The following is a 17,599-nucleotide window of genomic DNA, read 5'->3' on the forward strand; positions in this document are numbered from 1 at the left end:
TATATAACAAAAAAAAATGGAATAAAACACAATACGCAACATTGAAAATCAAAAACCAAACAGAAAATAAAATAAAAACCAAAATAAACCAGAATTCACTCATAACATAAATGTATCATTCTTTTTAAATAGCAGGGTTTCAACCTTTTTAATAGTGCACAATAGCGTTTCAAAACGATCAGGTCTGTGAAAGTATTGGGCGCTGAGAAGGAGAAAGATGGAGACAATAGTGGAAGTAAAGCTGTTTGCAGGGTGGGAAGAAGAAAAAAAAGAAGTTTTACAAATGTATGATTTGGAGAAGAGTGTGTAAACACACACATACACACACACACACACAGAGAGAGATCATTAAAGTGGTCAAGCATCACAGAGAAGCACAATTAGAAGGACAAAGCCATTTCTCTTCCTTGCTCTTATTTCCCCTCCCTGGACGTGTCGTTTTCCTGCTGCTTCAGCTGCAGCCGGCTCTTCTTGAAATAAAATGATCAAAAGCCCCCAGCTTTGAATTATAGCAGATTGTTGGCTGTTTGCAACCGCGTGTTGCTACTTTTGAAGCCACCTTTTGTACTGTTTCATATGCACCAGCCATCCCGACTGAGGGGAATTTTGTGCTTAGAGTGTATTCTTGTCCCCATGCTTGTCACCGAGCACATCATTAGCATTCTTCAGCAGCACCTTTGCTGTGAGCTGCTGTGTGTGTGTGAGAGAGAGAGAGGTTTCTTTCAACTGTTCTTTCGAGTGCTGCTCATCCCCACACATCAGCTAAAAAGGAGTAAAACACTAAAGACTAAACTGCTGAAATCTGTCTTTAATGATTGCTAATTAGTCCAGGCAGAGAGGCCTTTAATGATATGTGCAAGTACAAAAGTTTGCTCCATAAATCATAGCATTAATAAAGAGTGCTGCTTGTCACTGGCAGTTTTAGTCTGTTTCCATAATAGCTTCCATTATCAAGCAACTTGGCAGCTGTCAGCTGTTTTCTTGTAATTAAACAGCCAATGAGCGGCTAATTAAGACATATGTGTATGGAGTAGTGTAGTGGGGCATGGTAATGATGTGCTGGAATCAATTCATTATATTGGGCGACCGTGGCTCAGGTGGTAGTGGGTCGTCTTCTGATCGAGAGGTTGGGGGTTCGATCCCAGTACCTGACTATGTGTCGAAGTGTCCTTGGGCAAGACACTGAACCCTAAGTTGCTCCCAGTGGTCGACTAGCGCCTTGCATGGCAGTCCTGTCCCACTGGTGTGTGAATGTGAGAGTGATTGGGTGAATGAGCTGATATGTAAAGCGCTTTGAGACTGCTTCAGTGTGGTGATAAAGCGCTATATAAAATCAAGTCCATTTACCATTTACCAAGTCAAAAGATTAGGAATCCAGTTTGTGTGCATTCACAGTCCTTAGTTGTGTGCGTGTGCGTGTGTGTCCCACAGATGACACATACAAACACACACCTTGGTACTCTTTATATGCAAGGTGGTGCAGGAAAACTGTGATTTTAGGTTAATGTAGTGAAAACATGTAGTGAGTCTTCTCAGCCAGTTTTCTTTCAGGGCAGCATCTTTTATCATTCACGTCTCCAACATGTGAGGAAAACTGTCGTTTTGGGATTTTGTCTCTTGTTTTCTTAAGAATCAGATGGAATTATAATATACCGTATAATGCTGCGTTCACACCGGATGCGTCACGAAACGTCCAGATTACATACATAGTCAATGGATAGATGCGTCCCAGATGTGAAATCTTTCCAGTGCAGCAGTGCGTTGGCCGTGCGAGCGCGCTCCCGATTTTACGCATATTCGCACACCCGCAAGAGTTGAAAATATTGAACTCCTGCGGCTGTTTCTCATGACGAAAGCCAATCAGAGTTTTTGTTGACGACGACGTCAGGCCATCAACACTGATACCAGTCTGTTCACCCATTCAACCATGGAGTAGAAGCTGTGTGTGACCACCTGGAGCTGTATGACACGGCCTTTATAACCGGGACCAGACTAGGAAGGATTTGGCGTTGAGGAGAATCAGCGAGGAGGTGGTAGTAGCAGGTAAAAGTTCTCTCTGTAGTTTTCATCTTTGAAAGTCGGCACTGAGCAAGGATAGCATTAGCCGCTAATCACACCGGCTTTTTTCACTGGTGGTTTATTTTTATGAGAGGAGAAAAAGGAGTGCAGCTGCATTTTGTATTTAGCTGTTCTGATACTTTTGATACCCTCCACATGCCTTGTGTTTTAACCTTATGTGGTGTTATGTGCTGGTTTTAGGACTGGGTTCTAGTGGTCGAGGGCTGCTGGGAATGAAGGGACAACTGTTTTAAAAGCTTATTGCCTTTTTCTTGTATTGTGAAATACTTAGGGCTGGGCCATGTAGACCAAAACTCATATCTCAATATGTTTTCTCAAAGTGTCGATATAAGATATGAATCTTTTCTTATTTTTAACTCTATAAAGTAGGGATGTAACGATTAATCGTAAGGCAGTTAAAAATTAATTCATAGGTATCACGGTTCACATCGATGCTCTGAATATTGAATCGAACTTTTTTAAACAGCAGAGGGTGCAATATATCCTTCTCGTCTAAAAGTGTTGGCGGCGGGCGGAATCTGCTACTACTTTCTTTCTGGCCGCCTTCTACTCTTAAACATGTTCATAAATGATTCCTTACCCCTTTAGCACCGAAAGAATATCTGTAATATTACGTGAATTTCTGTAAAAGTTAAGTTTTTCTATTAGCTCTGTCTGCTAGCATAGCATCTCTTCTTCACTGCAGGGATATCTGCATGCCAACCGACCACTTGGTTACCAGCGCCCTCTGCTGGTTCAAACAAATATCTGACGTAAATACAGTGCAGACTGTTTTTTTTTTTTTTTTTAAGTCCAATTGTTCAGGAAAATACATTTTCAGTTGCACTTTTAAAAAGAAAAGGAACTATTATGTAGTTTTGCATTGTTTACTATAGAACCAGAATTTTAATGAATGGGCTTCTTCTTCATTTGTATTAATCCTTTATTTATTTCATTCAAGATTTATTTTTAGTTAAATTGCATTGTTTTGAATAGTTTATCAAAGAATTCTTTTGACAATGATATATAAAAGGAAAATAGTACAGTATTTTCTAGTTTTTTCCCCCCAAAAAATAAAGGAAAATTTGTCTACGTTCCCATTTTGTAAAATAAATCGTGAGAGAATTGTATCGTGAACCCAGTATCGTGAATCCAATCGTATCGGGAGTTGAGTGAATCGTTACATCCCTACTATAAAGTCTAACCACAGAGTTCATTCTGGGTTAAATTTGCTTCTGAAAAATGTGACACGGGCACAGTTATTAACAAAAAGCTGCACAATATGTGCTATTTTTGACTTTTTCTCCTCTACGGGACAGCACGTGTGAGTGAGTGTAGTGTGGCTTGTTTAGGGGAAGGTCTCGGTTAGAATGTACACAGAAATCCATCTAATGTGCTTTTCATGTTGTTCTGAGAAGTAGTGAAATTGAGTATTTTATTACAAAATATGCTATGAAATATTTATCTCAGAAATATGGAACAATTGAATATAATATTAAAAACTTGTATGATGTGATTTGTACTGTGTGATTGTATAACTGAAAACAAGTTAAAAAAAAAAATAAAAAAGTAGTTATATCACGATATAGATGATATTGTCATTTTCTATATTGAAAAAAATACAAAACTCGATTTATCTTGGATCACGATATATTGCCCAGCCCTACTTAGTGTTGTATGAGATTTTACACTGACAACACACAAGTGATTGTGTCAACAGTTACACAAATACATGTGTGTTGCATGGACACACAGGCACTATTTATTTGCTTTGTCATTATGCACAACAAACTGAAAGAAAGACATTTAGCTAACATGTTTCAGACTGTAAAATATAAGGAAACCTGAGGTATGCCACACTAACCAGGGACACTACACAGGGAAGCAGACTGTGTGTTGGATGTAGTGAATAGGAAGAGAATAGATATAGATATAGAATCCTGCTCTCTTCCCCCTCCCACCCCCTCACCTAGGTGTAACACTGCCCTCTCTTTTTATATTCTCCCTTTAATAAAGTGTTTCTTACCCTTCCTTAGGGAGGGCTGGTGATGGTCACAATTATGCAATAAAATAATGCAATTTATTTAATTGCAATAACAGTAGTGTAGTGTTGACCTTTGACAGCATGTGCAGACCAAAAAAAAAAAAAAAGTAAGAGAAGCGATAGAAATAAACATGAGAATCTCACTGGTAAATTTAGTTATAACCATGGTTTTTGACTTTGAGAAAACTCAACCATAATGGAATAAGATAATATATAAATGCATACAAGTATTTTATTGTTTGTGCTGAGATTTCTTACTCAGTTACCGCTACTGTGTAAAAGACATACTGTTTTTTTAAAAACACTTACCGGTAATTTCCCGGAATTTCAACTTTAATCAGGGTTCCTGCGGATTCTTAAAAAGTGGATTAACTCATGCATCTAAAAATAAGGTCTCAATTGTCATTAAAATTTTAACACATAAGTATGATTTTATGATTGTAATTAGTCTCGCATTTCAAAATAAATGGTAACATTCATTTTTTAAATATATATATATAAACAACATGGGAAAATGTCAAATTAACAAAAAATGCCTGTCCAATAATGATAGCTTTTCTTAATGTTTTTAATTTTTTGTATTTTTGTTGGTTGTTTTATAGATTTCTGGCACTTTTTATAGTCATCTTGTGTTTTTGGAGTGATTTTGTTTATTTCAGTCTGTTTTTTTGTCTATTTTACAGTAATTTTTTGGAAAAAACTGGAAAAAATTGACCCTAACCCTATGTAATTGATATAGTGTTTTTTTTTTTCTCCCCCAATTATGTTTACTGTGAAGTTGGTCTTAAATTTAATATTAAATGGTAATAAAAAGTCTTGAAAATAATTTGTCTAAAGCTGTAGGAACCCTGATAATGTACTAATGTAATGCTCCTTATATTGTTGTACCTGTAGCAAACTCTGGTATTAATCTATAATGTTGTATTATTAAGGCAACATTTCTTTGTTGATCATTACAAATATAATGAACATCCTTACAGATTAGAGTGAAGCGGTAATTACCAAAATGACTGCACAACTGCCAATATTCTAAAATAAAAAAATATATGGAAAACATTCAACTTCAATTAGATTAAAATGTACTGATGCATACAACACCATATACAGCTGTTCAACCTGTTCATGATTTTTTAACTCCGTTTTTTTGCCTTCGTTTGAAACCCTAAAAGGTGTTTGGCCGGTTCCCCACAGTGTTTCCATCTTGCTTTTTTGTTTGTTTGCAGGGCTTCTTCAGGAGGAGTCAGCAGAGCAATGCTGCGTACTCCTGTCCCCGCCAGAAGAACTGCTTGATCGACCGCACCAGCCGTAACCGCTGCCAGCACTGTCGGCTGCAGAAGTGCCTGGCAGTGGGCATGTCACGAGATGGTAAGTGCACCATGGATGGAAGAGGAGAAGAGCCCCAAAATGAGGCCCCCTGTGTGGGCAATAATGGCCTCTGCTGGAGTGCTGTTGGCTCCATCTTTCATGGATGATGTTGCTGTTGAAAATAACTGAACTCAATGTGAAAACACAGAAGCATTGACACAAAAATATGCAACATATGCTAAAAGTTGACTGTTTTTATACTTTAAAAAAAAAATAATGACTCATCTGTTTATATCAGGGTTGGGGTCAATTACATTTTTCAGTTACAATTAAGTTTCCATTTACCCATGTTCAATTACAATTGAATTATGATTACAGTTACCAGCATTTTTTTCCAATTATAATTGAATTTCAATTATTTTTTTTATCCTCAGAAAGTCAATTACGTTCACAATCACTTCAAGTTCAATTACAATGAATCAAAATGATGAAATAAATAACCTAATAAAAGTTAACCTTCCTCTTGTGTTAGCTTTATGTTAGCATTTCTTATGATAACAGGTCTTAAATCAGCTGTAAAATACACTACAAACAAATATCTATCATCTAATTTATTTCCTATTTATTGGTTACCTTGTTAGGCTTCCTAATCAATGAAAATATAGGTTTTAATATATTTGGTGTGGGCGTCTGAGCTTTTTTTGTCTCAGTATGCCCTAGATTTAAACTTTTTTAATGGTAAAATGTGGGAAAGCTTGATATTAAACACATTTTAATTATTATTACCTACATATGTATATAACTGTACATAGAACTATAACATGGTTCCCCAGTTTTGCGTTAAATTATCATTTTTGTTAATCATTTATCATATAAAATCATATTTTTTAGAATTTTCATGGCATTTACAATTACAAAGTCAATTATCTAAACTCAATTACAATTTCGTTACGATTACGACAGCAACAGATTTTTAAATTTACAATTACAATTATAAGTACGACATAATTGCAATTAATTATCAATTACAATTATAATTGACCCCAACCCTGGTTCATATATTCAGCCACATATTTAAATCTACTTCATAACTGTAGAAGAAGAATATTTACATGAAGCAACTTTTTATTTGGCAAACTTAATATTTTTCCCTGTGTTCAGTTGTTAATCTGTGTTTAAGATTAACATGTGTGGGTGTGTGTGCTTTGTCTGCAGGGCTCATTTGTCGCTGTGATGTAAATTAAGTTTGATGAAATAGAGGCTGTGAGAGGATGTCATTACTGAGCTGCAGATATTCTAGATCAGTGGCTCCCATACTTTACACAGTGCCGTACCTCTTCAGACATTTAACCTGAAGCCATGTACCCCCTACTCCTGCACACATACAAAACATAATAATGTATTGACATCTTAAATGTAGCCCTATAGTGAAATTAGTCTCTGAATTTTTTCTATCTTGTTGAGGAATCATATATAACTAGAATACTTGCATTTCCTGAAAAAAATGCAAGTGAGGATATAGGTGCTGGCCTGCATCATTGAACACTGCATTAGCATTACCGCTAGCATTAGTTGACATTAGCATTAGACTAGTATTACCGTTCGCATTAGCCTAGCATTAGCGCATCATTAGCATTAGCTAGCATTAATTAACATTAGCATTAGCCTAGCAATAACATTAGCATTAGCTTAGCATTATCCTAGCATTAACATAGCATAACATTATCATAGCATTAGCCTAGCATTAGCGTATCATTATTATTAACCTAGAATTAACATTAACTTTTACTAGCATTAGCTAGCATTAACATCAACATAGCATTAGCATTAGCCTGTCATTAGCATTAGCCTGTCATTAGCATTAGCCTAATATTAGCATTAGCTAGCATTAACTTGGCATTGGCATAAGCCTACCGTACTACTACCCCCTATGACAAGTTGCGTAGCCCTGGGGGTACCCGTACCCCACTTTGGGAACCTAGGTGCTAGATGCTGTAATGGGAGCACACAGGTGGGGGTGCGTATAGCAAAACTCCTGCTGTGCCAGACTGGTCCAGACAGACACACACACACACACACACACACACACGCACGCACACACACACACACACACACACACACACACACACACGCACACACACGGGACAGACGAAGGTGACTTTTACCTTCACTGAACACACCAGAGCCCATCTGCCTGCTTTCTTCTCTGTCGCTTCACTTACTTTCCACTGTGCACGCACACACACGCACACGCACACACGCACGCACGCACGCACGCACGCACACACACACACACACACACACACACACACACACACACGCATACACACACACACACACACGCATACACACACACTGGTGTGACGATTATATGCCAGTATAGTAGAACACCAACCACAGAGTCTATTTCACAGCACCATTGTTTAGTCTGGAAACCCTAAAACAGGAGGCAGCAACATGCACTGGCTAGATTTGAACTGAATAATCTGTGCCTCAATTGTCACAAATAATGTAGTCATATTGTCTATATATTGCTTCATTTATTTCCAACGAACGAATAAACAATTGGATGAAAACAAAAACGAATGAACAAATCTCAACAGAAATCTCTATGATATTAAAAAAAACTAAATTTCAGTATAATACATTTGATTTGTTCGACAAGGGATATGAATAAGCCTTTGCTTGTCAAGTCCTACCCCTGTTCTTCAACCACTAACAACTGAAAAATCCAATGAAATAAACTAAATTGACAACACAAATAAATACTCCAATCACGCTATTAAGAAAAGCAGAACAGAAACAAACATCTGTGAGATTTGCTTTGTCCTTCTTCATTTCTGTCCTTTTCGAAGTGTATCTTTTGTACATTTTTTTAAACTGCATTATATTCATACTTAGTTTAATTGTTTCATCAAGATCGTTAGTTTTTAGATTATTCCCAGCATACTTTTCAAGTTTAGTTTCCTTCTAAAGTTAGAAGTTTATTTCACCTGTAAACATACAATAACTATATAGGATATACTAAATTATCTGCAACAAGAGAACTCAGAGATCACAAACCTCTGCCAAGCACCAGATATCCTCATTACCAGATATTGGCAGTTATCAGAATCAGTGATTCCTGATTACAGTAACGATACAGTTGGTCCAAATGGATGAGCACCACCTTACCCAACTTAACTGAGTCATAGATAGATAGATAAATGTTATAATTATCAGTCAATTATGAACCGAGATATGAATTATTAAAATTTCGCCAATAATAAGAGAGGGATAAGGATTTTCAGTAAATGATCCGGATCCCCTAAGGTCTATCTTTTATTTGTCAAAATCTGATGAATACCTTTGATGTAATCATGCTAACAGACAAACAAACAAATAAACGCCAGTGAAAATATGACCTCCTTGGCGGAGGTAAATTTCCTCTCTGCAGGTGATTTAAGTTGCCATGGTAATGTAAATGAGCTCAAAGTGGTATCTACAAAAGAACAATTCATCTCATTGTTCAGACGAGCAAACTCAAAGTGTTGTTTTCCAGAGATGAATGTCAGTATCATCAAAGACTCAGTTTGACAAATGCCAACAAAAAGCTAAGTATATTCCAACATTGAGAAAAAGGGATGAAAAAACCTCTTAAACACATTAGCTCAAGTTAGTAATGGAGCCTTCATTTTTCATTCTTTTCAACTGGCCTCGCATCAACTTATTCCAAATATAATGAAATAATTCTGTTTTCCCATATGTACTGTATGTCAGCATGTGTGAGGATCAGGAACGTCTCACCCATGGGGGATGCGACAAAAATTCATCCCCCCTCACTTTTTACAGAGGGATTCATTGTTGAAAATGTATTGGTCCAGCTAGATTGTTTGAATGGTGATCAAACCAATCACAGCCAGACATTTGACTACGCTGCTGTTTCAAGAGGGCAAACAAAGAGTTAACAGTGATGAGTAAAGTGTAGATGAAGTGACAAAAAATGAGTAACAGGTGGTAAGAAAAGAGTGAAAAGTGACTAAAATGGGCCAAAAGCAGTAAAGAGTGGCAAAAAAAGTTGACAAAAAAGAGGAAAAATGTAGTATCTAATGGCAAAAGGTAGCTTGAATGTGGCAAACAATGGTGGAAAATGGCAAAAATGTGAATGAAATAAATAAAGGAATAATACAAATGAAAATGAAGCCTATTAATTTAAATTCTGGTTTTATAATAAACAATGCAAAACTGCATAATAGTTCTTTTTCTTTTTAAAAGTGCAACTGAAAATGTATTTTGTGCCTTAACAATTGAAAAACCGTGATTACACTGATTTACGTCATATTTGTTTGGACCAGCAGAGGGCGCTGGTAACACAGTGGTCGGTTGGCATGCAGATATCTTGCAGTGAAGAAGAGAAGCTATGCTAGCAGACAGAGCTAATAGAAAAACGTGACTTTTACAGATATTCAAGTAATATTACAGATATTATTTCGGTGTTAAAGGGGCAATGCATCATTTATTAACATATTTAAGAGTAGAAGGCGGCCAGAAAGAAAGTATTAGCAGACTCCGCCCGCCGCATACACTTGTGGATAGCGCCCTCTGCTGGTTAAAAAAAGTACTGCGATTCAATTTTCAGAAAATCGATATCAACCGTGATACCTATGAATCAATTTTTAACTGCCTTACGATTAATCGTTACATCCCTAGTAAATTCATTTAATAAACCAAATTGGGAGTGGACGGTTGCCCTTCCCTTAGAACACCCTCACTTTTAAAATCACTGCTCCACCCCTGGTGAGGATGTCTGTTGAAGTTGCTTTAAATCAAGTATTTTTCAGCCTGTCTCACTTGTTCTGTCCTTTAATTCCCAGCTGTGAAGTTTGGCCGCATGTCGAAGAAGCAGCGAGACAGCCTGTACGCCGAGGTCCAGAAGCACCGGCTGCAGCAACAGCAACGTGACCACCAACAGCAGCCGGGGGAGGCGGAGCCACTCACACCTAGCTACGGTCTCTCAGCCAACGGCCTCACGGAGCTTCACGATGACCTCAGCGGCTACATGGACGGCCACACCCCCGATGGCAGCAAACCCGACTCGGCGGTCAGCAGCTTCTACCTGGACATCCAACCGTCTCCTGACCAGTCGGGTCTGGACATCAACGGCATCAAACCGGAGCCCATCTGTGACTTTGCCCCTGGCTCTGGCTTCTTCCCTTACTGCTCCTTCACCAATGGAGAAACCTCTCCCACCGTGTCAATGGCTGAACTTGGTAAGCAGCAGTGCTTCATTTCTAAATCATCAGGTCCCAGAACAAACGACGGGTGTTGTTCCGGCAGTAAGAGAAAGACAAAAATGTCACAGAATAATTTTTTTAAGCACCTTTTGCTAACTAAATGGGCTATTAACATCACTTGAACACAAACAACAAATTAACCAAAATGTTTAATAAAAGAATGATGAAGCACGGACAGTCGCCCTGTACGGAGTGCATCCGCCTCTCACTCTGAGTGACAGCTGTGAAAATCTGCCATGTTTCAGCACCACGGACAGCGCAAAATCAGCGCTAATTTAGCCACAAAGAACACTAAACTTTCAGAACACAAAAACTCACAAATAACATAAGTTTCATAACTCCTCTGATGAATCAGTAGCTCAGCAGAAAATGAAAATACAATGTGTGCTTACCTTTCATTTGTCAAAACAGAAAAAAAAAACGCCATGTTGAACTTTGTATCCTCGCAACTTTTTAAAGGTCCAGTATTATGCTATTTTTCACTCATCTCCATTTGTTCTAAGAACCCCAAAAACATAGTATTTGAGATTTATTTTCAGTTTAATGACACTTCTAAAAACGGGCTGTTTTGGGGCTTTAATGCAGATGCATGAGTGGGCGTGTCTGTAGACGCTGACTCTACGCAACAGCTGATCACTATAGCAATTTTCTTTTGCTATGCACACACTCTTGTTGTTGTTTTCAACCCAAAAACTACACATTTCAGTAGAACACATGACTGTTTAAGCGGCTATTGTGATTGTGAGTCGGACAAACGCTGCTCCACGGTGTGTGTTTATCACATCAGCAGCGGAGTTAGTCAGCTGTTTCAAACACTCACCGGAGCTGCTACGTTGCTTTCTTCTCCTCCTCACCACTACTGATTACTAGAATAGTCCAATCTTCCAAACTGACAGAGAAACTATTTTTTGCACAAAATCACCCTTTAGACGTAGCGTGGGGGGCGTGGCTTGACTTTCCCCTCTCTTTCCCACTCGTGTTGTGTGTCTACATTCAATTTTGTGTTTACAATGAAATTTTCAGTGATTTTAACTCAATAAAAGACACAGCTGTCCAAACATAATTCTTTTAAAATTTAATCAAAACACCTAAAAGCAAGAAAGGTGTTGGAATTTATTTTTTTGGATCCAATCAAACAAGTGCTGGTTAAAATCTGGAAGGTGCCGGATCTTGTTCCGAATTAAGCTCTAGTAAGCAGAAAAAAAAGAGAGACAGAAAAATGGAGGAATGGGAGAGAATAACTCAACCGTGGGGCAAACGACACAAAGGTTGCTCAAAATAGCAGGAGGTTGGAGACTCATCTCCAACTCTCATTAAAAGAGCCTCTTTTTTGTAATTAGTTTCCATTAATTAGGGCCAATCAGGATCCAGCAGGGCAGGCATCTGGGGAAATCATTTTTTTAGGCTCCCATGTGCATAGGAACTCCTTTAACCAGATGTGTTTTCAAAACCATTTAAATTCCTATGCTCAATATTTCTCTCTGAGAATATGTGACATTTGTTTGAGTGAGTAACGTGGTACCCCTCCTCCTTCTATGTATTTGTGTCATAGTTAGATTGGCTTTGCTTCAACCTTAAGCTATGAGCTTCCTGTAGGCAGTAAGAGGAAATGTCAACAAGCCTTTTCCCAGTTAAAAAAAAAAAAAAAGCCCACGCGTATCCTCTGCCTCTCCTGCATCATGGATGCTCAGTAAATAAATCATCTTTTCCTGTGGCATATTTCATCAGTGAGGCCTTCCCTTTCTCATAGCCTTGTGTAACAGTCACAATGTGATTCTGATCTTGTGGCCATGTGACCATGCTTGTGTTTCAGAGCACCTGGCCCAGAATATCTCCAAGTCACACATGGAGACATGTCAGTATCTGAGAGAAGAGCTGCAGCAGATGACATGGCAGGCGTTTCTGCAAGAGGAAGTGGAAAGCTATCAAAACAAGGTAATTTGACCACGTCTACGTCCATTTAGGCCTCTACAGCAGCTCCACTAATGCAGGGGTTCTCAACCTTGGGGTCGCGACACATTGGGAGGGGGTCACCAGATGCCTTTAAGAAACTAATATTGTACTTCTTACACTTTTTCTTGCCATGTTTTTGCTTATTTTAATGCATTTTTGCTACATTAATCCAATTTCTGCCACGTCTCCATCAAACTGCAATGCCTTTTCTACACATTTTTTCTACTCTCAAAACATTTTTGGCACTCATAAACCCCTTCCACCACTTTTCCCACTTAATGTCACATATGTTGACCCTTTTTATCACCTTTTCTGTCCATTTTTGCCCTCTCTGATTTGCAACTTTTAACCGATTTCTGTTTTTTTTTTTTTAAATTCCATTTCACCACCTTTTCCACCATTTTTGGTCACTTTGAACCCATTTTATTCCTAATTAAAACAAGGATTTACATCTTTAAGATGACTATATACTATGGCACAAATAATACTAAACTTCCTGGTAAATGCTTGATATTATTCAGATAAATAAATAAATGTGGTTATCACAGATTCATAGAACAATGGACCATCATTTTGCTGACTTTATAGATGGGCCCCAAAAATCTCTCCCCTTTATTCCCCTTATAGATGACCCTGTCTCCACATGACTGTTCTTCAATTTTCATGTCTGTGTTCAACCACCTTCAGGTACAGTGGGGGTCCCTGTTCTCTGGAAGCTTTATTTTGGGGGTCATGGATTGAAAAGGTTGAGAACCCCTGCACTAATGAAATGTGCTTTTTTTTGTTTTTAAAGCAGATAACATATTCTCTGTTGTCTCTGTTCTCTGTGTTAGCCCCGGGAAGTCATGTGGCAGCTGTGCGCTATCAAAATAACCGAGGCCATTCAGTATGTGGTGGAGTTTGCCAAGCGCATCGACGGCTTCATGGAGCTGTGTCAGAACGATCAGATAGTGCTGCTGAAAGCAGGTATGACTGCCTGTCAACAGACTCACCCACCACTACCGACCCCCCTCCGGCATTGTCACAAGGGCGTAGCTGACCTGACTATACAAAGCCCTCGTCTTCACATGCACAGACTGTGTCACTGAGCAGAGACCCCACCCCTTCCTGCTTCTCTTCTTTGGCTGTCTTCCTGTCTTCATTACATGTGTGACTCAGACCATACATGGGTAACTAGTGGCACAGGGGCCACATGCAGCTCTCAGTCTAATTTTATGCGGCACCCAAAACAAATGCTTTTTTGTCGTTTTTTGTTAGTTTACACAGATTATGTTGATTTGTGAATTACATTTAGTGTGCCATCACATTAAAAGTAGGATTAACCTGTTTTTTTTCATATATACTGTATATATTTATATTTATATATATATATATATATATATATATATATATATATATCATGTGACCTAATATTAGGTTGGGGGGAGTGGATCTATGTATATATCGGTATTGGTAAATTTCCAAAAATGTAGTGTTCACAATATCAGCATATCAAGTATTGGCAAAAAGCTAACATCAAACATTGCTAAAACTTACTCTAAAAACACACAAAGTGACAACAAATCACACAAAATGACAAAAATGTACAAAATGACAGAGAAATTCATAGAATAACAACAAAATACACAAAGTACTGTCCAAAACAATACACAAAATGACGCCAACAACTCACAAAACGACAACAAAAACACCCAAAACCACAACAAAAATACACAAACTGACTGAAAAATACACCAAACATCAACAAAACTACACATAACTCATAAAAATACAGACAACAAAAACGCACAAACTTTTTTCTTTTTCATATTAATGCTTGGATCGGTCTTTATTTTAAACACTGACTTAAATTTTGAAAATGTTCTTTAATAAACATAAACTGGAACTCTTTACTGCACAACATGTTTAAATGCATTGTAATTTATTAATCTTTAAAGGTTTGGCTTTATATCACTTTTTATTCTTGTAGAAATTCAATGATTAGAAAAACACTATATTCATTCAAACCACATATTTATCACAAAGGTAAAGGTGAGTTAAACTGGATACTGGAAACTTGGATTTAAACTTTGCAGTGTGTGGGAAAAGTATTGCCCAAAGATTGTACTATATCTAGGATGGACTGGATGAACAAAACCACCACATTATGGTCTCCTATTGAGCTAAATGAAGGGTGAATGATTAGACAGTGTTTTTACTGAATGAAGCACAGCTTTTGATGCTTTTATTTGCACAGACAGGGACGTTTCTCCCGGCTGCAGAGGTCTTAATTCCAAAGTGGTTGTGTTGCTCATATTTTGAAATATTTCCACAAAAACAGTCATCTGTATCAGCCCTGAGTGTGACTGATGTGCAGGAAAGAAAACAAAAGCAGCAATGCTCAGATTCAGCATCTTGTCTCTTGTCTGTCTCCACAGGCTCTTTGGAAGTCGTGTTTGTCAGAATGTGCCGTGCCTTTGACTCGCAAAACAACACTGTCTATTTTGATGGAAAGTATGCCGGACCTGATGTGTTCAAGTCATTAGGTAAGTGAATTGTGTGTGTGTGTGTGTGTGTGTGTGTGTGTGTGTATGCTCCTCTCCTTGGTGTAACATCCAAAATTAGAGCTTGCTGCTCCGTTCTGCACGGAGCCGAGCGCCTAGGAGCAAACTCTGAGCGCTCATCCCTTCCTCACCTGGCCTCGCTGTCTCTTCAATGGTTATTTATGGCAGAACAGAGATGTTGCTGCATATGGCTGCTGCTGTATCTGTGGAATAAATAAAGCCAGACGGGAGTGTCTTCAGGGAGAGCAATCAAAACCGTCATTGATAGTCTGACATAAAACATCTCAGGCGAGAGCAAATAGTATTTGCCGGGATATTATAAACATTTCCACCATGGAATATTTTTGAGTGTAAATATGTCCCACAGAGGCTGTTTAAAAAAAAAAAAAATACAGAATTCTTGTTTTTCTTTAAAACGGTTTTAATTTCCTTAATAAAGAATGAAATGTGTCGTCCGAGTGTCCTGTGACAGAATGTCCCATGAGAGAGATGCAGAGTGATGAGCTTCCCAAGCCATGCTGGCATTTGCCTGTCGCTCCATAATTGATTGAACTAAAAGCTGCAATATTGACCTCATTTTGACTTGCGTAACGCCACACAACTGCCAAAAGTGACTCATCTGAGAGCCAAAAGAAAAAAAAAACCCAACAACAACAACATTGCCTGTTCAGCTCTAGACGCTCCCATGTGCTGTCAGCATGCCGCGTTTCCTACCCCCTTCCCATGTGCCGCTCTCCCAATAAAGATCAAGAGTGAGTGTTTTGCTTTGGTCCTCCTCATTCTGAGCCCATCCCCCCTCTCTGTGTCCTTTGCTGTGGCAGGCTGTGACGACTTGATCAGCTCCGTCTACGAGTTTGGGAAAAACTTGTGTTCTATGCACCTGTCTGAGGATGAGATCGCCCTGTTCTCTGCCTTTGTGTTGATGTCTGCTGGTAGGTGTCATTCACAGTGTGTGTGTGTGGGGGGGGGGAACAGCACACATGCATCCACCACAGTCAACAATGAACACTCACCCTCACAATTAGTCAATCTCTACAATTTCCTTTTATGCACATTAAAGTTTTCCGTCAATGTTGGATTGTTTTTCAGTTTAACTCTGTGATCGTTTGCTTTTTCCAGATCGGTCTTGGCTTCAGGAGAAAGTGAAGGTGGAGAAGCTCCAGCAGAAGATCCAGTTGGCCCTGCAGCACGTTCTGCAGAAGAACCACAGAGAGGACGGTATACTTACAAAGGTACAGGACGTTTGCAGGACATGCTCTATTCGTCTGTTAAAGGAATCCTCCACTGTTACAAATGTTACAAATGTGGCCAAAAATCTTTGAAATGTCCTTATTGTTATTATAAGATCTATGCCTAACAAAACACATTATTTTGCACCATATATGCTTTATTAACTTTTAAAAATGGGACTGTTTTACCGTTTTAAAACCTGTATTCCGCTATCTTGAAATCACGTGATTGATGATGTCACACGGCCCCATTTGCCTGTGAACATCCAATTGTTTTTGTCTTTTCATTGCTTTTTAGATCATTTAGAAGCTTTTATGGTTAAAATGACAATTTGCTGCTTTTGGTTGATCTGAAAAAACAAGAAAAGTTAAAGATGTTGACAATGACGCAGAGAAGAAGAGCTCTCCTAAGGGAACTTTACTCTCCCTTAAACTGTGCGCAGTTGATGCTCTGGTGGCTGAAGTTAGCGAGCGAATCACAGACTGTTGAAAACAAATCCTTTTGGGTGGGAGTCCTTCAACAGTCGCTAACTTCAGTCACCAGAGCGTGTCAGCGCTCTGAGCTCTTCTTCTCTGCTTCATTGTCTACTATCAAACGGCAGAGTTGGAACTGTCGCCCCCTGCGGTCATAGATTTTCGGGTTACAACTGTTTTTATCCTCTTTCTGTAAACCGAAGAGGTTTACTGTACATCAACATCTTTAACTTTTCCTGATTATTTAGAGCAACCAAAAGCAGCACAAGTTGTTAATTTGACTGAAAAAGCTGCTAAATGATCTAACAATGAGATGTTTGCAGGTAAATGGGGCCTTGTGACATCATCAATCATGTGATTTCAAGATGGCGGAATACAGGCTCTAAAACTGTAGAGTAGTCCCAGTTAAGTTAATGGTGCAAAATAATGCATTTTGTTTGGCATATATCTTCTAATAAGGACGTTTCAATGATTTTAGGCCACATTTGTAAAAACGGTGACGGATCCCTTTAACAATTGTGTACTCGTGTTGCACTGTAATATCTCTGTTGGTAGCTCAGAGACATTTCATCTGATAGACAGATAGATAGATGGGCTTTATTTCAGACTCGAAGCCCATATTATAAACAGACAATAAATACAAATCACAGAAAATAAAATAAAAAGAGTACGTCACAAAGAGAGTCCCCAATCCTTTCAGGAGGTCTTACCAGTGCTTCC

The 17,599-nt window shown here is 38.5% G+C and overlaps 1 protein-coding gene across 2 annotated transcripts in view; it reads left to right on the top strand.

Annotated features, from left to right (window-relative positions):
- Window positions 1–17,599, top strand: part of roraa (RAR-related orphan receptor A, paralog a) — a 326,587-nt gene that overhangs the window by 307,934 nt on the left and 1,054 nt on the right. For both annotated transcript variants that reach the window (XM_028449561.1, XM_028449562.1), the window contains 7 exons: window positions 5,326–5,467; window positions 10,261–10,656; window positions 12,494–12,615; window positions 13,467–13,599; window positions 15,051–15,158; window positions 15,998–16,108; window positions 16,296–16,408. In XM_028449561.1, coding sequence (XP_028305362.1) covers window positions 5,326–5,467; window positions 10,261–10,656; window positions 12,494–12,615; window positions 13,467–13,599; window positions 15,051–15,158; window positions 15,998–16,108; window positions 16,296–16,408 — 1,125 coding nt within the window. The remainder of the gene's footprint in view (window positions 1–5,325; window positions 5,468–10,260; window positions 10,657–12,493; window positions 12,616–13,466; window positions 13,600–15,050; window positions 15,159–15,997; window positions 16,109–16,295; window positions 16,409–17,599) is intronic.

The sequence above is a fragment of the Gouania willdenowi genome, chromosome 6 (genome assembly GCF_900634775.1).
Source record: "Gouania willdenowi chromosome 6, fGouWil2.1, whole genome shotgun sequence".
Taxonomy (NCBI): domain Eukaryota; kingdom Metazoa; phylum Chordata; class Actinopteri; order Blenniiformes; family Gobiesocidae; genus Gouania; species Gouania willdenowi.